Source organism: Saccopteryx bilineata, chromosome X, assembly GCF_036850765.1.
Source record: "Saccopteryx bilineata isolate mSacBil1 chromosome X, mSacBil1_pri_phased_curated, whole genome shotgun sequence".
NCBI classification, from domain to species: domain Eukaryota; kingdom Metazoa; phylum Chordata; class Mammalia; order Chiroptera; family Emballonuridae; genus Saccopteryx; species Saccopteryx bilineata.
The window spans coordinates 22,835,793-22,860,646 of NC_089502.1; the positions used below are offsets into that span (position 1 = coordinate 22,835,793).

At 37.7% G+C, this 24,854-nt stretch overlaps 1 protein-coding gene across 1 annotated transcript in view; it reads left to right on the forward strand.

The window, feature by feature from the left end:
* Positions 1-24,854, forward strand: part of TENM1 (teneurin transmembrane protein 1) — a 1,131,584-nt gene that overhangs the window by 376,475 nt on the left and 730,255 nt on the right. Inside the window, exons 3-4 of the mRNA XM_066248720.1 lie at positions 16,676-16,936; positions 18,526-18,582. Of these exons, the coding sequence (XP_066104817.1) occupies positions 16,676-16,936; positions 18,526-18,582 (318 nt within the window). The remainder of the gene's footprint in view (positions 1-16,675; positions 16,937-18,525; positions 18,583-24,854) is intronic.

Genomic DNA, 24,854 nt, shown 5'->3' on the forward strand with positions numbered 1-24,854 from the left:
CCTAGAGAATGTACCATGAGCACTTGACAATAATGTATTTTCTGCTGCTTTGGGATGAAAGATTCTGAAGATATCAATTAAATCCAGTTGATCTAGTGTGTCATTTAAGGCTGCTGTTTTTTGTTAATTTTCTGTCTGTAGGATCTATCCATTGATGTTAGTGGTGTATTAAAATCCCCTACTGTTATAATATTGCTGTTGATCCGCCCTTTATGTCCATCAACATCTGCTTTATATATTTAGGTGTTCCTGTATTATGTGCATAAATGTTTACAATGGTTATATCCTCCTGTGGATTGATAAAGGCTATTTTGTCAGATATAAGTATTGCTACCCCAGTTTTTTTATTCTTATTATTATTTCCATCTGCCTGAAATATTTTTTTCATCCCTTTACTCTCAGTCTATGTTTATCTTTTGTTCTGAGCTGGGTCTCTTGTAGACAGCATATGTACGGGCCCTGTTTTCTTATCTATGCAGCTACCTTATGTCTTTTGATTGGAGCACTTAATCTGTTTACATTTAAGGTTTTTATTGATATGTATTTATTTATTGCCATTTTATTCTTTAAATCTATAATATTTTCTCTCTATTTCCTTTTTCTTTTGTTTGTTTGTTTGTTTGTTTTTACAGCCAGCTGCTTAACATTTCTTACAGTACTGGTTTGGTTGTAATGAATTCCTTGACTCTGTTTTTGTCTGGGAAGCTTTTTATTTCTCATTAAATTTTAATGATAGCCTTGCTGGATAAAATAGCCATGGTTGTAGGTTTTTGTTTTGCATCACTTTGAATATTTCTTGCCAATCCCTTCTGGCCTAAAGTGTTTCTGTTTTGAATCAGATGTCATCTTTCTTGGGGCTCTTTTGTACTTCATTAACTGTTTTTCTCTTGCAGCTTTTAGTATTCTTCCTTTGTCTCTTAACTTTGGCATTTTATTTATGATATGGCTTGGTGTAGGCCTTCTTAGGCTCCTCTTTAATGGGACTCTGTGCTTCTTGAACTTATGTGACTCTTTCCTTCACCAATGTAGGAAAATTTTCAGCTATGATTTCTTCAAACTGGTTTTCTATTCCTTGTTAATTCTCTTCTCCTTCAGGAACCCTATGATGCGGATGTTGTTTCTCTTCATGTTGTCAGATAGATCTCTTAGATTTTCCTCAGTCTTTTTGAGCCTCTTTTTCTTTTGCTGCTTTGCTTCGGTGCTTTCATTTATCTTGTCCTCTAAATCGCTGATTCGATCCTCTGCTTCATCCACCCTGCTGTTGATTTCTTCTAGTACATTCTTCATTTCTGCTATCATATTTGTCATTTCTGACTGTTTCTTTTTTATTATTTCAATTTCATTTTTGATGCTTGCTATCTATTTAGGTGCTCATTATGTCTATCTACTTTTTCTCTAAGATCCTTGAGCATGCTAAAAATCATTATTTTAAACTCTGCATCTGGTAATTTAGTTACTTTCATTTCATTTAGTTCTATTTCTGGGGATTCCTCTTGTTGATTCATTTGGGTTGTATTCCTTGGTCTTCCCATTTTGTCTGTGTATTAGGTAGTACTATCTGACTTTGTAATTTGTTGTGGTGTCTATATGAGGAAGATGGGCTTGGTGGTACTGACTTCCCAGTCACCTGATTTTCTTGCTCTAGAAATGTTTCTTTAGGAGGATAGTGTTTCCCTCCTGTACTATGTAAATATTGAATGCAATTTTTCCTTTCGAGGGTGTGGCTATCACTTCAGGCTGGCTGGCTTAAGGTTCAACATTGATCATGTGTATTTGACACTGTGCAGTGTCCATCCTGTTGGGCATATTTATTCTCCACAGTATCTGGTGCCTACTGGATTCCTCCTTTGTGTGTGCTGCTTGTGTAGTCAGCTGAGTCTAGGGTTGGTGCTGTCTGCCACCCACTACTTTTGAATATTTGTGTTGGTTCCAGGTCTTCTTGGGTTGGCACCAGCCATTGTTTGTAACCTGCTGTGGGCTATCTGTCTGGAGTTACTGCTCTCCTCACTGTTTCTGTCTTCATTTCCTGTGCCTGGGTAATGTGGAAGAAGTCAACCTGTGTAAAAGGATCAGTTTCCCAGAAAGCCAACTAAATGGGAAATTATATTTTCAAACAACAGCTCAGATAAGGGCCTAATATCCAAAATATACAAAGAACTCATAAAACTCAACAACAAACAAACAAACAATCCAGTAAAAAAATGGTAAGAGGACATAAACAGACACTTCTCCCAGGAGGAAGTACAAATGGCCAACAGATATATGAAAAGATGCTCATCTTCATTAGTTATTAGAGAAATGCAAATCAAAACTGCAATGAGATACCACCTCACACCTGTTAGATTAGCTATTATTAACAAGACAGGTAATAAATAGCAAATGTTGGAGAGGCTCTGGAGAAAAAGGAACTCTCATACACTGTTGGTGGGAATGTAAAGTAGTACAACCATTATGGAATAAAGTATGGTGGTTCCTCACAAAACTGAAAATAGAACTACCTTATGACCCAGCAATCCCTCTACTGGGTATATACCCCAAAAACTCAGAAACATTGATACGTAAAGACACATGCAGCCCCATGTTCATTGCAGCATTGTTCACAGTGGCCAGCACATGGAAACAACCAAAAAGCCTGTCAATAGATGACTGGATAAAGAAGATGTGGCACATATACACTATGGAATACTACTCAGCCATAAGAAATGATGACATCGGATCATTTACAGCAAAATGGTGGGATCTTGATAACATTATACGAAGTGAAAAAAGTAAATCAGAAAAAAACAGAAACTGCATTATTCCATAAGTAGGTGGGACATAAAAGTGAAACTAAGAGACATTGATAAGAGTGTGGTGGTTATGGGAGGAGGGGGAAAGGGAGAGGGAAAGGGGGAGGGGGAGGGGCACAAAGAAAACTAGATAGAAGATGACAGAGGACAATCTGACTTTGGGTGATGGGTATGCAACATAATTGAAAGACAAGATAATCTGGACTTGTTATCTTTGAATATATATATCCTGATTTATTGATGTCACCCCATTAAAAAAATAAAATTATAAAAAAGGATCAGTTTCCTTCTGCTTTGAGATGATAGAAGCTCTGTAAAAGCCCCAAGCTCTGTAAAATTTGCCTCTACTTTTCAGCTTCTACACCTCCTCTTGCAGTTGCCTGGTCTTCCCACAGAATCTTCTGTTTAAAGACTAGAGTGTGGGTTCAGACTGGCCTCACCCAACCAATCCCTCCATAGGTTGCAAGCTTGGTGGATTAGGGCAGCTGAGGTTGTAAATACAATGTTACTGGGACCCTCTATTTCAGGGGTCTCTTGGTCAGGAGCTCAGTATGGGGAAAGTGGCCCCTTCTCCTGAGACTAATCCCTCAGCCACTGCTGGATACTCAATTTTTATTTCTTTCCATCAATATGAGCAGTAGGTTCAGATTGAGTAGGGCCAATAGTCTCCTCTGCAGAAATTTTTATAGCTGTTCAGACCCTGGTCTCGGAGGAAGACTGAGAGAGTCCTCTGCTGGGGCTGACTGTGCCCTCCCAGAAAATGGCTAAGCCCTTTGACCAGACTGCAAAATAGGCTCACAAGGACCCACATGTTAAATGTCCACTCTCCAAGCCTCTCTCCCTTGCCCCTGTGGAATGTAGCCCAGTGGAGCAGGATATCCAGCACCCAGGCCAGCTGACTGTGAGTATCCCCCTGCCCAATGCACATGAGCCACTGTGCCGACGCTGATCACAGAGAGCAAAACCTGCCTCAGCTGGGTCAGGTGCGAGGAGCCCTTCCCTAGGATATCCTTCTAGCAAGGGTTGTTAGGCCCTGAACTGATTCTTTCTGCAGCTGGCCACTGGGTGTGCCAGCCCTGGGCCTCTCTGGAGGGAACCCAGCACAGACACGTAGGAGACACTACCTGTGACTGACCCTCAGCAACACTCTTGGTGTTACAAGCAATGCAGAGTTTGTGGCTGCCTCTGCTAGGCCCAGGTTCACATGGAAATACCAGCTACACACATAGGCTGGCTTTTACCCTTACTGGGCCTGGAGAAAGGTCCGCAAAACACCAAGGTTTCCTGAGCCCCGCCTCCTGCAGCCTTTGTCTGCTGGCTGCTTGTTGGGCTAGGCCTCTGAAAAAATGTCTGGTAGAGTCTAGAGCCTGTGACACTTCAGGGATTATGAAGGGTGGTGGGTGTGGCTCCACCCTTAGGCCTCAGGTGGCAATCTGGCCAGACATTTTTCACAGACCTCAGTGGGGTGTGGCCCCAGGAGTCTGATGGATGGGGCCTCTGGAAGCTAGAGGTGTGGTCTACACACAGTCTAGACAGTTTCTACTGAGTCTCCTGTGAAGCAGAAGCACCAGTCATAGACTTGGGAAGGTACAAAGGAAAGCACAGGCATCAACACCAGAAAACTGAGTCACTGACAGGCCCCTGATTTCTGGTTTTTCAGAATGACCCAGTCTCTATTGAGTGGGGCAGGAGAGACTCCTGACGGTGGGGCAGTTACTTTTCTCCAAGCTGATGTTATTCAGAGGAGAGTGCTCCACCCATGAGAGATGGTGACTACAGTATTGGAGAATGACTCAGCACAGGCATTCTGGTGGCCATACTCCATAGTGTCTCTCTCTGGGCCCCAACTTTACACTCTCGTCATACAACTCTAGTCCTTTGAGCCCTCCCTCTGCTAAAACCCCGGGTAAATGACTGTGAATGAGATTTTCTGTGTAGGCCCTTTAAGATGGAGATTGTATCTCCAAGAGCTCTGTCCCTTTCTTGCAGACAGAAACCCGGCTTTTTTCCATAGCCAAATCTTATGTGGGCTCCTTTTCTAGGTTCTGGGGCTCTAGGGTGTGGTGCCAGGCCTGGGGGCATACGTCCCTCCCCTCTTAGGGCGACCCTTTACACAGTGAGAGTCCCTCCAGACCCTCAACCCCACTAGCTCCTGGGAGTAAGTCTGTGCTTTCCATGTCTCCACCCTTCCCAACATTCTCATTGCAGCTTCTTCCCTAATCCTTGGTTATAGACTCCTCTTCGTGTAGTCTAAAGTTGGTTTTTCAAGAAGACTGGTCTTAAATTAGTTGTAATACAATTTGGGCCTGGGTGGTGGCAGTTGGGACATCTGCCTACTCTGTCACCATCTTGAAATCCCCTTGATCATTCTTTGTCTAGAATTATTCTTGGACCTGAAGGGATGGAAATACTACCTTGTATTTATAGTCCTTCACACATCACAGAACAGTTGGTAGAAATTATCTCATTTGATTTTGAGAGATAACAAATGTTCAAGAAATATTATTAGATTTGGAAGTATAATACATCAGGTAATACAGAAAATATAAATATTAAAGATATATATATATACATACACACACACACGGAGCTATACAATTCTGTAGTAAAGGTCAGAAATGCTATAAAGAAGGTTAAAGTTAATGGGAGAGGAAGCTGTAAAGTTGAAGTATAGTTTGTTTTATTTTTTGTTTGCTTGTTGTTCCTATTATTTCTGTATTTATTTATTTTAGATACAAAAAGGGACAGAGAGAGAGACAGAAATATCCATTTTTGTATGTGTCCTCACCAGGGATCAAACCAGCAACCTTTGCATAACAAGATGATGCTCTAACAAACTAAGCTATCTGGACAAAGTGATAGCATACTTTGTGAAATACTGACCCAGGCTCATATTGGCAATTAAATTAGTGAAAAGTCACAGGGAGTATGCCATGTAGCTTGTAAAATATGTCCATAGATACAGAGACAAAACTCAAAGAGCACCTTTGAAAGATGGTGAGAAGAATCCCTAAATGGAGCGGAATATAGTTTATACAGTAGTTCTCGGACACCATGTCTGGTGCACTATTCTGTCTTGACTTCTTTACTGATTCATCACAAAATAAATGCTTAAAAATTAGTGTAGAATGTTACAGAAGTCACATTGTTTGCCTTTATGAGTACCTATTTGAAGCACTTGCAAGTGTTTGTAGAGTTCATTTAACTCTTTAGCTCAATGGTCTCCCTTTATGGAATCGTGTAGTTTCAAATTAACACACAGAAACACACAAACACAGGCACACACTAAACAAACAGCTTCACGTGCTTAGTGAGCATAATAAAAATACAGCAGCATACCTGGAAGATCACAGTAGTGAATAAGGATTCAAGCTCCAAAGTATGAACAGCCAGAAAATTGGACCAACAAGGGTAACAAATGAGAAATTTTCAGGGCTACTGAGCACTACAAATACATGGTGCTCAATGGCCCTAAAAATTTCTCATTTAGGCCAGGAAGTCTCTGTCTCATTCAAAACATTGAAATAAAGAGAACATGCGCAGGTTCTTACTGATCTAAATTTTTGTTGAAGTCCCTGACCTCCTACCATATTTTCTAGTCCCTGATTCTTTTTCCAGACTCTTGTTTTGAAGGCTGTAGAGCAAGAATCACCTTTTTGATTGGAGTGGTAACTGCTGTCTGAATTAGCTTCAGAGCAAGTTCTCCCATCTTATGTGACTACAGTGGAAATGGGGCCCTGTACTAAGGTGAAAAGTTCAAGGAAAAAGAAGTTGCTTATTCCCATGTCAAATTTCCTCCCTCCTTAGATTGCTGAAGGATATTTTCATCTTTCTCTAAATATGACTAGAATCTCTTTTGGCTTTTTCATGGCTCCTACCTCATCTCCCTTCCATTTGACTTCATGCTATAATTCTGTGTCCTTCTCTGGTTTGAAACATCTTTACAGATTTGCCATTCCTACTTCTGAGAGCATCCTTTCTGACATTAACATGGTCTTTTAACTATGTTCTGAGATGGTTCCAGTTAACCATTATTGGCCACAAAGCATAAATGTTTCTACTTCAGGATTTAACTCTGCCCAGATTTTTTGCCATGCTTTTGACTATCCTGACAGATGGCAAATCTCAAAAATTGAATAAGGCATAATTGGTATGCCCTGAGTACGGAGATAATGAGTGCATTTGGAACTGTGAGGAGTAGATTAGGATGCAGAAAGCTTAGTTATTTTCTTTAAGTCCTCTAATAACCACAGGCTCTAGTTTTGCATGTGGGAGAATGCCATCTCTCACTCTTGTGTCCCAGAAAAAGCTGGTGAGTCCTCAGCAGAAAAATACAGGTCAGGTCTGGATAGTGCCTTATTACTTTGTGATTTTGACCTTTAAATAGGTTCTCTGTGGAACTTGCCAAAGAGTACAACATGGTCCTTTTAACTCACTGCTTAATGCCCACTTCAGTACAGTGCATTTGATAAAGCTTTCTCACAAAATAAAAGAAAAGGAAATTAAATTGGGCTAATTTTCTAAGACTGTGAGAAATCAAAGAAGTCTATTTTGTTTTGTTTTTTTGGACCTTAACTGAGTGGGTATTTACTGGAGCTATGTTAAAGCAAGCTCACATGAACATAATTGTTTGACAATTTGGGCTCATTTGCTTTTCAAAGCCCCAAGCTGAGAAATACAAAATGGTACCAAGTAGTGAAAATTATTTGCTTCCTATATAATGTTGCTCGTTTCTTTCATCTTTTGTATTTCTTACTAAAGACTACAATAGCCCACTGCTTTTTTCCTGGGGCCAGTAATGAATTCTTAGTCATCAGTAATAGCTTTTAATTGTTTGAATTTTTATTCATATTATAAAATCCTCTTTGTAATAGCCACATCTATAAATTGATAATTTTATGTTTGATGAATAACTATTCACTCAGTTGCTTTGTTACATTTTATATATTAAATATCTTATTGCTAATCTCACATTGCACAATATATACCTAGGTTATATCAGTACTTTATATTATTTTTGAGAGAGAGAAAGACGGAAAGAGAGATGAAAATCAGCAAATTGTAGTTGTGTCACTTTAGTTGTTTATTGATTGCTTCTCATATGTTTTTTTAATGGAGGCGCAGAAGCTGAGCCATTGACTCCTTGCTCAAGCCAGTGACCTTGGGTTCAAGTCAGCACCCTTGGGATCAGGTTGGTGATCCCATGCTCAAGATGGCAATCCCGCACTTAAGCTTGCAAGCCTGTGCTCAAGCCAGATGAGCCTGCACTTAAGTAAGCAACCTCAGGGTTTCAAACCTGGGACCTCAGTGTCCCAGGTCGATGCTTTACCCACTGTGCCACCACAAGCCACGTTTATATTAGTACTTAATATAGGAAGACCCATACTCATGACCCAAGATCTTAGTTAGCTAACTCGTGTGATTACCCTTCACGTAGAAGTGTGAATAGAGCGTTTATTAATAAAACCACTAAAGTCTTTTTTTTCCAGTTGAAAGTTTTACCCTTTTCACATTTTGCCATAACAGCCTCAAATTATAAGAAAATAATTCTGGAACACAGTAATTATCTAGAGATTTATTTCAACTGGGACCTAAATGTATTATGAATGAGGAAAGTGAAGTCCCAAGTTGTTAAGTGACTTATCAAAAAACCACATAGCTGCCTGACCTGTGGTGGCACAGTGGATAAAGCATCAACCTGTAAATGCTGAGGTTGCCAGTACAAAACCCTGGGCTTGCCTGGTCAAGGCACATATGGGGGTTGATGCTTCCTGCTCCTCCCTCCCCCTTCTCTCTCTCTCTCTCTCTCTCTCTCATTTTCTCTCCTCTCTAAAAATTAATTTAAAAAAACACATAGCTAATTAATAACATCTGCTTTTGCATATAATCTATAAGGTTGCTTTTGAGTCACAGTAATTAAAGCTAAGAATTGTATCCGCTCTCCTTCCTTATTTTGGAGATGGCCTACACGTGAAAGTTATATCCCCAAATCACTCAGGTCATGGCTAAGATTAATCATGGCTTTTGACCACTAATAATTTATTTGCAATATGATGCCTTAAAGCTCATTTTTAGAGGAAGTGTGGATGAGTTCAATTTTAAGAAAAATAAAGTCTTGAGCTTATCAGAAACTCAGAAATGGCAATTGCAGAACAACAGATATAGATGACTCTTACTTTCTCTTTTAAGTTTTCATAAATGGCTTCTCTAAGCTGAACACCTACAGATCAATCTGTAGATTTAGAGAGAAAACACAGTAGTTTATTTTATTCAGTACTTTAATTTTTTTTAAAAAAAATTAATTTATTAGCATTAATAGAGGGCTAAATGGATCCTTGGTTTGCATTTTCTAGAATATTATTTAAATGAAAGCACACAGTACCTAGACATTCTGTTGATCTTCTTTCTCTTAGCATTATTATTTTGAGGCATTCATCTTGTTATATATCAATAGAGCATTCAATTTTAGCACTGAGTAGTATTCTATTGTGTGGGTATACCCAGGTTTATCCTTGTAACTAGTCATAGACACTTGGGTTCTTCCTATTTGGCTATTAGGAAGAAAGCTTATAAACAGAAGTTTTCTTTGGAATTAAGGTCCAGCCTGACCAGGCGGAGGTACAGTGGATAGAGCCTCAGACTAGGATGCTGAGGACCCAGGTTCGAGACCCCGAGGTCGCCCTCTTGAGCGCAGGCTCCTCTGGTTTGAGCAAAAGCTCACCAGCTTGGACCCAAGGTCACTGGCTCGAGCAAGGGGTTACTAGGTCTGCTGTAGCCCCATGGTCAAGGCACATACGAGAAAGCAATCAATGAACAACTAAGGTGTCACAATGCACAACAAAAAACGAATGATTGATGTTTCTCATCTCTCTGTTCCTGTCTGTCCCTGTCTATCCCTCTCTCTGACTCTGTCTCTGTAAAAAAAAAAAAAAAAAAAAAAAAAAAAAAGGTCCAGGAGTGCAATGCTCTCCTGTTATGTATAGCTTCAACATTTTAGGAACCTGCCGAACTGTTTTCCAAAGTCATTGTACCATTTTACTTTCTTGCCAGCAGAGTATATATTTGCTCTAAATCCCTGTGAACAGTTGGTGTGGCCAGAATTTTTTTATTGGTATATCATTGCAATTTTAGTTTTATTTTCTTGAAAACTAGATATTGAGCATATTTTCATTTGTTTATAGGTCATTTTTCCTTTTTTATAAAATGTCTCTTCAAATCTATTGCCCATTTCAAAAATTGAATTTCAACTCTATTAATTTTTTTTCAGATTTTTGTCTCTTACAGGGCTAAACAATAAGTAAGTTGTACTTAAAATAAAAATTAAATACATGTCTATGAGGTCCCAAATACATCATTCACTTGGCAACCTCTGAGTGTGTTTATTTCAGAAGTGTAGTTTCTCAAGTTACTAGTCTACACGTTGAACTCATAGGTAGCCTAAGATTGTACTTAAATTTCTCTTGTATCTAGCTTTTTGGTAAGAATAGATCTAGAATAAATCCAACTGAACTTTTATCTTCTTGAGAAAATATGTTGGATTTTAGGTATCAAGGTTAAGGTACATTCTAAGTGCTTTCTAGAAAAATGCATCCTATGGGAATTTTGAAGACCACTAAGACTTTTGTGTGTTTAAGGAAATAATTTACAGTAGTAACAGTCTTTTCAAGAAAGAAAAGTGAGACAGCACAGTGAGCATCACTTCCAGGAAATAACTGAAACTTCTTCTTTTCTCTCTTTACTTCTTTTTTTCCTAACTATATATCAACAAGGAAGTTTACTTTTATCTATCTAATTAGATATTTTGTGGTTTAGTCTTTGTATTCAAATCACAGGATAGTTCCAATAAATGTCATATGCAATTTTTGATCATGTTACACTCCATTTCCTTAGAAGGGAACAAATCCTTGTTCAGATTGTTTTTGAATGAGAAGAAAATCTTTTAACAAAGAGAGACTCTATTTATATCTGTTAGTTATCTTCTTTTTTAACATTATCTAGTATTTTATGATATGAAACGACAAATTGGCTGTGCATTCATTTTATTTGTTCATCCTTTCCCAATGAATGTCTCCACTATGACTCAGATTCTCATATTAAAATCTTTGCAAAGTCACATCTGAAATGACATTGTATGAGTGAAAATAAATACAAGTCTCTGCTTTTGACAGTGGATTTCCTAATTAGTGCCCTGAATCCATGGGAAATAAATATGGGTCCTTCATCACAATTCAGCTTAAATGCTTTTGTGTGTGTGTGTGTCTCCATATAAAATTAGAGCCGGTTGCTGCAAAATCTTTGGTAATGCCACTGACTTCAAAGAAGTCTCTAGGAAAGATGTTTTCTAAGTGTGTTCCCTGGACCAGTGGCATAGGTCTTACCTGGGACCTTATTAGAAATGTAGAGTCTCTGGCCCTCCTCAGACCTGTTGAATCAGAATTTGACGCAAGCAGCATGTGTAGCAACCTATGTTTAACATGTCTTCCAGGTGACTCTAAAGAACACTAAAGTTTGGGAACCCTTGATTTAAAGGAATGAAGAAAACTTGTGAATGCAGATCTATTTAAACTCCTTTCCTGTAGTTTCAAACTTACAGGTTCATTTTCAAGTTGCTTTAGTGACAACGGCACAGTAATATTGAATAATGAAGTATTGTAAAATATAGAGGCATAAATATTAACCGATCACAATATCCTGGATCACTAAGATTTACAGTGGGCAATGTTGATTTTCACTTTTAGCCTAGTGTCAAGGAGAAACACACTTTTATTACATTTTGTGCTTGACAAGTCCTGCCTGGTTTTTGAATATCACTCTTCTTGAATTGAGACTAATTTTTGTAGAAAAGTAGAATTACTCTTAAAGACATTCATCACAGAAATCATAACATTTTCAGCAGTAATTTATAACCCTAAGAGAATTAATTACAATTGAATTATCCTAGTATGTTATAGCAGCTTTATTTGCCTATAATCTCTGTTTCACAGAACTCAATGCTGGATACTTAATGGCTATTAAATAATCACTAAGATCTGATTTGCTAAACCCTTATTTGGCAATTATGTCACAAAAATAGCTATTTAAAATTTGTTCATATTCTGAACTCTTATTTCTAGAATACTGTCTCTCACAGTTTTAGCATTTTCTGTATTCACATAATTAAATTCATTTTAGGGTTTGCTTTTTATTGATATGTGCCAAAGATTAGATGCACTCAGTTAAGCTTCTTCCTGGCCAAATGACATACTTTGTCTCTGATGTCAGTCTGAGAAAATCCTATATTGTACAACATTCCCAGATTAACTTATCTAAATATTACATGGACATTTCAGATGATATGTCTTGGCATGTGGTCATTTTTCATTAACTTATTAAAGTCTGTTAAAGCATCTTCTCTTCTTTTTGAAACCTTGCCCTAGTTGAATGCAAAATTGATTGTGAGATTGAATGCCAGATATACATACAATAAGTTGATGGAGCTTCATTGGTGTCTAACAGAAGCCATGCCCCCATGGGTGTTAAGCAAAAAAGACTCTGTTGCTATCTCTCATGGGCTATGAAAAAATGGTATCTACCCTCTGGATTTTATTTTTCTCAACCTTAGAAAGAGGTGACTAGAGGCAACATTTCTACAATGTGAAATACTTTATGATTCTAAGACTTAAAGTTGCAGAGAAAGAGGTAAAATCCAAACCATGAAGCACTGCTGAGGTGTAGTATACAATTGAATACATTTGTTTTTGGTGAAAGAATAAATGAAACAGAATAATTAGCATAAAATAGACCTCAAACTCCTTTAGAGAAAATGGGACATACTGATATTAACTACTTATAATTTAGAGATTAGAGGAATGTTAAAAATCAATCTAGAAGAATCAGAAATCCTAAACAGACCAATTACAACAAATGAGATCGGAACAGTTATCAAAAAAATCCCAGCAAACAAAAGCCCTGGGCCAAATGGCTTCAAAAGTGAATTCTACCAAGTACTCAAAGAAGAACTAACTTTTATCTTCTCAAGCTATTTCAAAAAATTAAAGAGAAAGGAAGATTTCCAAGCTTATTTTATGAGGCAAGCATAATTCTGATTCCAAAACCAGTCAAAGACAACACAAAGAAAGAAAATTATAGGCCAATATCCCTGATGAATTTAGATGCTAAAATCCTCAATAAAATATTAGCAAATTGGAACCAGCAATATATGAAAAACATCATACACCATGATCAAGTGGGATTTATTCTTGGGAGGCAAGGCTGGTACAATATTCACAAATCAATCAATGTGATTCATTACATAAACAAAAGGAAGGAGAAAAACCACAGGATAATTTCAATAGATGCAGAAAAAGCATTTGATAAAATCCAGTGCCCATTCATGATCAAAACTCTCAGCAAATACAGGGAACACACCTCAACCTGATAAATGCCATTTATGACAAACCCACAGCCAACGTCCTAGTCAATAGGCAAAAATTAAAAGCAATTCCCTTAAGATCAGGAACAAGGCAGGGGTGCCCCCTTTCACCACTCTTATTCAACATAGTCCTGGAAGTCCTAGCCACAGCAATCAGACAAGAAGAAGAAATAAAAGGCATCCAAATTGGAAAAGAAGAAGTAAAACTATCATTATTTGCATATGATATGATATTGTATATAGAATATCCTAATGTCTCAGTCAAAAAACTACTGGGCCTGATAAATGAATTCAGCAAGGTGGCAGGATATAAACTTAATACTCAGAAATCAGAGGCATTTTTATACACTATCAATGAGCTGTCAGAAACAGAAATTAAGAAAACAAATTTCTTCACTATTGCACCAAAAAATAAAGTACCCAGGAGTAAATTTAACCAAAGAGATTAAAGACTTGTACTGAGAAAATTATAAAACATTGATAAAAGAAATCAAGGAAGATACAAACAAGTGGAAGCATATACCGTGTTCATGGAAAGAATAAATATCATTAAAATGTCTATATTACCCAAAGCAATTTATAAGTTCAGTGCAATACCAATTAAAATTCTAATGATGGCCCGGGTTGGTTGGCTCAGTGGTACAGCGTCGGCCTGGCATGCGGGAGTCCCGGGTTTGATTCCTGGCCAGGGCACACAGGAGAGGTGCCCATCTGCTTCTCCAGCCCTCCCCCTCTCCTTCCTCTCTGTCTCTCTCTTCCCCTCCTGCAGCCAAGGCTCCATTGGAGCAAAGATGGCCTGGGTGCTGAGAATGGCTCCGTGGCCTCTGCCTCAGGCACTAGGATGGCTCTGGATGCAACAGAGCCACGCCCCAGAGGGGCAGAGCATCACCCCCTGGTGGGCATGCCGGGTGGATCCCAGTCAGTCACATGCGGGAGTCTGTCTGACTGCCTCCCTGTTTCCAGCTTCGGAAAAATGCAAAAAAAAAAAAAAATACCAATGACATACTTCAAAAATATAGAACACATATTCCAAAAATTTATATGGAACCAAAACAGAACATGAATAGCCTCAGCAATCTTGAAAAGGAAGTGGGAGCTATCACACTTCCTGATATCAAGTTATACTGCAAGGCCATTGTACTCAAAACAGCTTGTTACTGGCATAAGAACAGGCATATAGATCAATGGAACAGAACAGAGAACCCAGAAATAAACCCACAGCTCTATGGACAACTGATATTTGACAAAGGAGATAAGAGCATACAATGGAGTAAAGACAGCCTCTTCAACAAATGGTGTTGTGAAAATTGGATAGCTACCAGCAAAAAAATAAAACTGTACCACCAACTTACACCATTCACAAAAATAAATTCAAAATGAATAAAAGACTTAAATTTAAGCCATGAAACCATAAGCATCTTAGAAGAAAACATAGGCAGTAAGCTCTCTGACATCTCTCGCAGCAATATATTTGCTGATTTATCTCCACAGGCAAGTGAAATAAAAAACAGGATAAACAAATGGGACTATATCAAACTAAAAAGCTTTTGCACAGCTAAAGACAATATGAACAGAATAAAAAGACAAACCACACAATGGGAGAACATATTCAACAATACATCTGATAAGTTGTTATAACCAAAATTTATAAAGAACTTGTAAAATTCAACACCAGGAAGATAAACAATCCAATCAAAAAATGGGCAAAAGAAATGAACAGACACTTTTCCAAAGAGGACATATAGATTGTCAATAGGCATATGAAAAAATGCTCAACAGCACTAATCATTAGAGTAATGCAAATTAAAACCACAATGAGATATCACCTCACACCAGCCAGAATGGCACTCATCAACAAAACAACACAGAATAAGTGCTGGCGAGGATGTGGAGAAAAGGGAACCCTCCTGCATTGCTGGTGGGAATGCAGACTGGTGCAGCCACTGTGAAAAACAGTATGGAGATTCCTCAAAAAATTAAAAATCGAATTGCCTTTTGACACAGCCATCTCACTTTTAGGAATATATCCCAAGAACACCATAGCATTGTTTCAAAAGGAGAAATGTACCCCCATGTTTATAGCAGCATTGTTCACAATAGCAAAGATCTGAAAACAGCCCAAGTGTCTGTCAGTGGACGAGTAGAATAAAAAGGGATGGTACATATATAGAATGGAATACTATTTGGCCATGAAAAAGAAGGAAATCTTACCTTTTGCAACAACATAGATGGACCTGGAAACTATTATGTTAAGTGAAATAAGCCAGGCAGAAAAAGAAAAATATCATATGACCCCATTCATTTGAGGAATCCAATGAACAATGTGAACTGAGGAACGAAATTGAGACAGAGGAGGGATCAAAGGGATCAGAGGAAAAAAGGACAGAGGGAAAGGGGATGATAGGATGGAATAAACCTGAAGGGAAGGGGGGGAGGCGCTATAGGGAGGGGGCAAGGGAGATGTTGAGGAGGATACAGGGGAGGGGGAATGCATTTGGGGCAACACCAGAATTTATGTAAACACAATAAATTAAAATCAATAAATAATAAATCCACATTAAAAAATAAATAAAGAAATAAATTTTTTTAAAAACTTTAGAAAATATTTATTTATTTATCTTTATTTTATAGTGATATTTTGGTTTTATTGAGGTATAAAACATAATAAAATTTACCATCTTAACCATTTTGCAGTGTACACTTCAGATATTTTAAGTATGTTCACATTGTTCGGAAACAGATTTCCAGAATTTTTTCTTTTTACTTTTTTAAATTGAATTTACTGGAGTGTCATTGGTTAATAAAATTACATAAATTTCAGATGTACTATTTCATAATACATCATCTGTATATTGCATTGTGTGTTCACCACCCCAAGTCAACTCTCCTCCTATCATCATTTATCTCCCTTTCTACTTCTTTCTCTTCAGCTCGCCTACCCCTCCCTTTTCCCTCGTGTAGTCCCCATACTGTCTGTGAGGTGCTTTTTTGTTGTTGTTTTTCCCTCTAATCCCTTTACCTTTTTCTCAGAGTTTTCACACTGAATTATTTATTCTTCACTCTCAGGTGTATTAAGTGCTTAGAAAAGCCGATAATTTTAATAGTTTAACCTCTACAGATCACATATATTCTTTCTGGAAGAGAAATATCTTATAAAATACAGCTTTCTACACTACGCTCTTGCACTTGCTTATTTCATTACATTTTGTGCAATCTAAAGTTGTAGCTATAAAGCTATTTTGGGCATGCTTTTCCTAGACCCTCCTAAGAATCAACAGGAGCATACTTTTAAGCTACAGAAGTATAAAATAAGTACAGAATGTGAGCTACCATAAATAAAATGGCCAGAATTCTAATTTTTGCAAAAACATAATTACTGGCAATGGGGGAGGGGCATGTGAGGATAAAAAGTAGACTTTTATCACGTGTTTCTTCACAATGCTAAACTTTTTCTCTGAACTTTGTTTATTCACAGAGATGGAATTCTGTGAAACTCCTCGCACTCTCTGCTCTGGCTACCAGACTGACATGCACAGTGTTTCCAGGCATGGCTACCAGCTCGAGGTGGGATCTGATGTGGACACAGAGACAGAAGGCACTGCCTCACCTGACCACGCACTGAGAATGTGGATAAGGGGGATGAAGTCAGAGCATAGTTCCTGTTTGTCCAGCCGGGCCAACTCTGCATTGTCCTTGACTGACACTGACCATGAAAGGAAGTCCGAGGGGGACAATGGTAATAGAACTTTCTATACTGTTTAAGTAAAACCCAGGGAGAATACAATCTTTTAGCCTTTAATTTGTTTCTTTCCTTATGTCTGCCATTTATTTATTTAATATGCAGAATAGAAATTCAGGTAAGCAGGGCCACATGGACAGTTAAGCGCATACGTAAGGGTCTGGCAAATAGACACATTCATTTCAATGACAGACAAAATTCTTTTTATTTCTGGTGCAATGTTGTCTTATTACTTCCAACTTTATTTTTCAGTGCAATACTAACAGTATTTATTATAGAAACTACTCATTCATGCATGTTGTCTTTATATCAGCATATGAACAATGAGATGAACAATCGTATAGCAGGCATATTCTGGACATGCTTTCTATTTTGATTTAGATTAACCTGTCAACTGTCCAGACAGTTCAAATTAATCAGTTTAGACTGAAATTATTTTCTTAAAATGAAGGTAAATTAACATCAGCCATTTGCCAGACAACGAGTAGCAATAGTAGTATAATTAAATTGTGACTATATATTACTTTCTTACAACTATTAGAAATGGAAAAGTTTTGTCCTTTTGATTTTTTGGGAAAAGGTTGAATCATTTTACTTTTTTCTCTTCTATCCCTAGCAGAGAACAATATTGTTTCATAAAAAGCACATAAATGCTTATTAAATACATTCATCTATTCTGTCACCGTTTTGTTTGTCTAAATTCAATTAGTCCCTATCACCATAACCACAAGGTTTAGTGTCATAGCAGTAGCTGATGTTTTTCCAGTTGGAAGACAGGTAGCCAACAGCCCTGAATGTATAGATTTTTCTGTTCTGTCTTCCTTGCATCTTTAAGCCCATAGGGAACACCGGCCACAGAATATAATTTTGAATGACTATTTGCCTGCTAGTTAGAATATAATTTCCTATATGATAGGCCATAACACTTCGTAATATCATGGCAAATCCTTAGGGTCTTGATTTTCTGAATTTTTGTGTGAGTATGAGGGTATTGGTCACTTAGGTCAAGAGTATACGGAGTGAAGTATGGAAGTTAGATGGAAATGTATTTGAACTATGTATGCATATCAAGGTAAGTGAAAAAGCATTAAGATGCAAGTGAAAAGAGCTTGGACTGGTCTCTACACTTTCTGTGCTCCAACTGTCAAACAGGAAAAACAGTAACCAAGTTTATGTGAAATGAGGTGGTAGATGATCTCCTGTGTTGCCAAGACTTCTCATTCTGCGTGTCTCACTTCTGACCTCAGAAGTTAACCAGTTCACTGGGTTGAAACATTAAAATAAAAGAATTTTCCCATGGGGTTTCACCATCCTTCTATTCCCATAAGACCCTAAGTAAGTATGGAGTTTCTTTTGGGGTGATTTGACAATTCTGGAAATAGATAGTGGTGATGGTTGTACAACTCTGTGAAAATACTAAAAACCACTGAATTATACACTTGAAGAGGGGTGAACATTATGGTATGTGAATCATATTTCTATGATTCTGTTAAGTTAAAAAAAAATAGTAGTGAATATAAGGGTTAAAAATCGAGGAATCCCAGATGATTTGGACAAAGATTAATTGGTAACATTTTTTATTACAGGCTTTAAATTTTCTCCTGTTTGTTGTGAAATGGAGGCTCAAGCTGGGTCTACTCAAGGCAAGTGCATCTTAATATTTGACCACCAGTTACTGAGTTACTGTTATCTCATCACATCCCTGACACCCACCCTGTAAAGTAAAACCCTGCCCGCCTGACGGACATCATACAAGCCTGGCTAGTTAACCTGCTAAAGATTACTCCCTTGACATGTTACTGGTTTGCTTTCCTCTGGAAAACTTTCTGTGTGTATTTTGGTATGAAGAGGAGGCAAGAGGTTGCTAGGAAGAAGGACAAGATTTAAGGTGGGAGAGGAAAACATAGATTTAGCATGGGAACAGACATTTAATTTAGGTTGGGTTGGCTTTGGCCTCATGATTTTCTAGGCTATCTACAGTTTTTTGTGGGGTTCTGGCCAGATGGTCTTTGTCTTTTCCTTCAGCTTAGCTTTTCGATCACACTATCTATAACTGTGCTGTTATTATAAATAGCATCTTCAAATAAAATATGTAATTATTGTACATTCTTTGCTGTAAACCTGCACTTATACTGTGTCATTTGTCAGTGAGGGGACATTTGTGTCCTTTTACCTTTGCCTTTTACCTTTGCCTTCATTTCTTATTGACTGAGCTTTGCCCCTTTGCAGAGGGATGCTCACAGCAATATTTAAAAATGAATTTGATGAAAATAAACACTTTGGGAAGATCCTCACGTATGACCACAGGGCAAAGTCTCAAAATTGGTGGAGGCTGGGGTAAGAGAATCTGGGGAGGATCTATCAGAATCAGCTTTATCTAAAGTACATTATTCTCAGCCAGACCTGTGGTGGGGCAGTGGATAAAGCATTGAACTGGAAACACTGAGGTCGCCGGTTCGAAACCCTGGGCTTGCCTGGTCAAGGCACATATGGGAGTTGATGCTTCCTGCTCCTCCCCCCTTCTCTCTCTCTCCTCTCTAAAGTGAATAAATAAAGTACATTATTCTCCCCATCCTTTCCATGAGAACCACTCATCCTGATGAGCCGCACTATATAGTCTTAATGTGCCATCTCCCTTAGATGTATTAGGGACTTACAGGAGTATTTGAGGCTGTTCAGTTTCATTTGGCCCTCTGTCTAATCAACCATCTACGTTGATCATGTAACTTATTTTAAGTGAGACAGAGATGGAAGACTAGGAGTAAAAGGCATGCATTCTTTTCCTTATAGGTTTATTTTCCTTATGGGTTATTTTTGGAACTAGATAAGGAACAACAAAATTGAGCTGGGCTGCCAAGGTAAACCTATGATTCCAACTGCTGAAAACAAACTTCAGTTGGCCCAATGTGCACTTCCATGGATGATTTCAACTTGTAAGAGACAGTAGAAAATTATGAGTAAAAGTTTACTCATTGTAGAGCCAGACAGCCTAAGCTTAAATCCCAGCTGTGTGCCCTTGGGAAAGTTATATAAAGTTTCTGTGCCTGATCTCATCATCTGTAACATAATGATGGTATTAGTATCTGCCTCTAGGGTTTTGTGATTACTGAAGGAATTAATATATATATATATATATATATATATATATATATATATATATAAAGGTTTATAAAACTACTTGCAACATGTAAGTGCAATATGAATATTTTCTAATATTATTGATCAGCACTTCACAGTTTCAAACGCACTTTTCATGTTTTTATCTCACTTTATCCTCATGACTACTCTGAAATTGATTCTATTGTTAGTCACATTTTACATAGGAGGAAGAGTTAATACAGCAATTCGGATACCTAAATGCAATTGATTGTTTTCCAGATAGCCATTTTTTTCCCTTCTTGGACCACATATGACTATAAGACATGAACCTGAATAACATTTCTCTGCCCAGTTACAGTCCTTTCCATGTAACTCTGACTCCTACTACTAATTTTCACTAAGGAGTATACAATTTGAAATCTTATTTATGACCTATTGTAAGATTTCACCAATTTGGGTTTTATAAATTTTCGCTTAGTGATAAGCAGGCCTGACCTGCCTTCTCCATTTTCATAGATTTTTGCAAGGGAGGTTTGAGTTGAGCTGAGAGTCTAAATGGGTTTTCGAAAAGCATGTTAATCTGAGGAAATACTTTGTTTTCAAAGAATTGAATTTGATGTTTATGTGCAAATGTAGCTATTTATTTCCCATTAATCTCATCCATTCATGAAAACAGGTCTAGCAGGGCATCTATTACATTAATTTGAGTTGATATATACTATATTTGAAAAGAGTGAAATGACTTAAAATGTTTAGAGTTTATATATTTCACTGCTGAGACTCCATGCCAGCCCATCCCTGTGCTTCAGTTAGTGTCAATGACATTTCATGTTGTTTCTCTCTTCCTGTACATTTTAATTTTTAGATTATTCATGAGACAAGGGGCACAACATCATGGACCAGCTTAAAATTATTTAAGCCTCATTTTTGTGGGAGAAAAGGGAAAATTCTTAATTTGGGTGAATTTGTTGAACTGAGAAAGATTCAGAGACAGGATTTCAAGACATTTTCACCTCTCTCCATTTAAGAGATCATGATATGGATTTTCTCCTTACATTTTCAACATTGTGTCTCAGAAGGACTTCTTTATTTCATTTTATTAATTGGTCAAACCTTTCAAAATACTTATTTTTCTCATTTTCATGAACTGTTTGGTTACCCATAATTGAATTCAAGTTTCGGACATGCTATATAACCCATGAAGAATTAAAATATATAATCCTTCATTTCAACACCCAAAACACAAGGAAGGGACCAGGTGCTAGAGGGCATCTGGATTTCTTGGCTGTCACAAGGGAATCAAAGCACTTAAAAAGTTTGTTGCCACTCCCTCAAATATGCTCTAAGTAAACCCTTTGTTGTCTACTGATGCTTAATGGTCTACTAGGAAAAATGCAGATATACTGAAGCTACCTTCATCTTGAGACCTATGACCAGGAAACTTTGATATCAGGCATGCTGTTTTTCATTTTAACCCTTTTCTTCTCTCATTTCACCCACTGCCAACATTACAATTAATTACAGTTTAATACTTGAGTTTTGTGTTTTGTGTCCACACAAAGTTTGTTTTCTTTATTTTTTTATTAAATGTATTGAAGTGACATGGGTTAATAAAATTATACAGTTTTCAGTTGTACAATTATATAATACATCATCTATATATTGTATTGTGCGTTCTTCACCGCAAGTCAAGTCTCCCACCATCACCATCTATCTCCTCTATACCCTCTTCCACCTCCCCACCCCCTTTTTTTCCTGTAATTCCCACACCATTGTCTGTGTCAATAAGATTATTTTCTGTGCTTAATTCCTTCACCTTTTTCACCAAACCCCCAACCCCCATCCCCTCTGACAGCTGTTAGTCATAAGAGTTTTTAATAAATACTATACAAGTTACTTGAAGATAGGGCCTGATTTATTCACTATTTTAGCTTCAGTATTTAATCACCTGATCTGGAGCACAGCAGGCAGTAAGTAAATGAAAAATATGAATTACTCTGAGGGGAAAAATTAAGACTGAGAAATAATATATTTTGCTGAGCTTCTCTGTTCTTCCAATGATAGAAATGCTGCAATGGCCCAAATCTTTGATCATCTATCTAACTCACAACTCTTCCTCTGATTGGTAATCCAATGGGTGTTTCTTAGAAGGATATGATAGTCCTACCTTAGTATCAACCTCAAGTGATTAAGGTTTTTTTCTTGGTTTGTTTGTTTGTTTTACAGTGTATATGGGGAGGTCAGACAGGGACAGACAGGAAGTGAAAGAGATGAGAAGCATCAACTCCTAGTTGAGGCACTTTAGTTGTTTATTGATTGCTTTTTCATAGGTGCCTTGACAAGGGGGCTCCAGCTAAGCCAGCAATCTCGGGCTCAAGCCAGCAACATTGGGCTTCAAGCCAGTGACCATGGGGTCATGTCTATGTTCTATGCTGAAGCTGAAGACCCCACTCTCAAGCTGGTGAGCCTATGCTCAAGCTGAATGAGCCCACACTCAAGCCAGCGACCTCGGGATTTCGAACCTGGGTCCTCCGCATCCCAGGTCAATGCTTTATCCACTACTACTACCTGCTCAGGCTAGAGTTTCTTTAGTATTCATTTCTGACTATATATTCAACTGGAGTAAAGAACTATATCAGCAGCTAAATTTAGGAAATCAATTTCCAACCATGCATTTTTCACATATTGCCTAAATGAAACAGGTGGATTATAAAAAGTGAAAATAAAATTGCTTAATAAGAAGCTAAATGAAGGAAACTATGTAGAGAAATAGCATTTGTAATCTTTAACTAATAAAGGATAATTTGCAAATAAATTATTTATAATTGTATCTTCTGGATGATGATGTTCCTTTGCTAACAGTATTTAGAAAGTACCTATCCTTATTGGGTGGTATTCCATGCTTCTTTGCTCTATTTCTTCTTTTTTTAAGCTATGTCCTTCAGGTTTTTTTTCATTGATGGTTACTGTTGGGTTATTGAGAATAAAAGTTTCATATATACAAGAGTCATTTGTCTTATGAATGCTTCTGCACTCCATCCTCCTTTGCTACTACAGATCTTAATCCTCTCCCCTTTTATGTTTTTGTTATCTCAGATTATCCTTGTTTATATTGTTGGAGTTTTTACTTGTAGTTTTGTGTTGTTTTGTAGTTGGTATCTAGTAGACTAACCCCCTTGAGTGTTTCCTGCAGTGGGGGTTTTCTTGTGATAATTTCCCTCCATTTCTGTATGTTTGGAAATGTTTTTATTTCTTTTTATATTTGAAGGATAACTTTGGTGGATATCACATTCTAGGCTGGTAATTCCTCTCTTTCAGTACTTTGAATATTTGGGTCCACTGACTTCCAGCTTATAGAGTTTCTGCTGAGAAGTTTGATGATAACCTGATGAGCTTTCCTATATATGTGATGTTCTTCTTTTCTATAGCTAACTTAATGATTATTTGTCATTGAGTTTTTAATTATTTATTCATTTTATAGAGGGGAGAGAAAGGAAGAGAGAGAGAAAGAGAGAGAGAGAGAGAGAGAGAGAGAGAGAGAGAGAGAGAAGGGGGAGAAAAGGATGCATCAACTCCCATATGTGCCTTGACCAGGGAAGCCCAGGGTTTCAAACCAGGGGCTTCAGCGTTCCAGGTCAACACTTTATCTACTACACCGCCACAGGGCAGGTCTGCCATTGATTTTTGATAGTTTTATTACTATGTACCCTAAAGAAGGTCTGTTTGACTTGAGGTAACTAGGCATTCTGTTTGCTTCTTAGGTATGAGCATCAAAGTCCGTGATGGCGAACCTTTTTATAAAAACCGCCCACTTTACAGTGCTGGTTAACCTGGTCCCTCCCGCCCTCTAGTGGGCATTCCAGCTTTCATGGTGGGCGGTAGCAGAGCAACCAAAGAGCACCATGATTGGCCCACCACAAAAGCTGGAACACCCACTAGTGGGCGGGAGGGACCAAGTTGACCAGCACTGCAAAAGTGGGCAGTTTTTATGAAAAGGTTCACCACTATGGATATAAGTCTTTCCATAAGCCTAGGAAGTTCTCATCAATTATTTGTTTTAATAGGCTTTCCATTTCCTTATCCCTCTCTTCTTTTGAAATACCTATTATCCTTTTATTGAAATTTCTGATAGAATCAGACAATTCTCATAGAGCTCCCTCAATTTTTTTTTTTTTAATTCTTGAGTCTTACTCGTCTTCCCTCTTTATCATCTCTAGTTGCCTGTCTTCAGTGTCATTATTTCTCTCTTCTATCTGGCCTGTTCTATTAGCTAGTGTTGCTAGTTCATTTTTCAATTAATGTATTCAGTTCTTCATCTCGGTTTTTTAAGTTTCAGTCTCCTTGGTGAAGTACTCATTTGTTTTCTGAGCTCATTAAATTGCCTATTAGTGATTTCTTGCATCTCACTGTATTTTCAGAACTTCAATTTTTAATTCTGTGTCATTTAACTCAAAGTTTTTGTGTGATTGAGATTAACTTTCTGGAGATTTTTTAATTTTCTTTCTCAACTGCATCTCTTTCCTAGGTAGCCATAGTATTCATTATTTTCTACTTTTAGTCCATTCAGTGCATGGATTTTTCAGGCAAGCCTACGAGTCCAGCTGGGGTTCTTTTGTTGAGTTATAACTATTCAATTCATTGAAATTTCAAGGGGAGAGATCAGGAGTATTTCTCACACCAAAATTACTGTTGAGCACCTACTGTTAACCATGCTCTGTATGAAGACTGGGAATATATAAAAGATCACCAGTACAAAGTAACCAACCTCAAATAATTGACAGTCTAGTGGAACAAATTGATGCCCTATTAGTTAGGA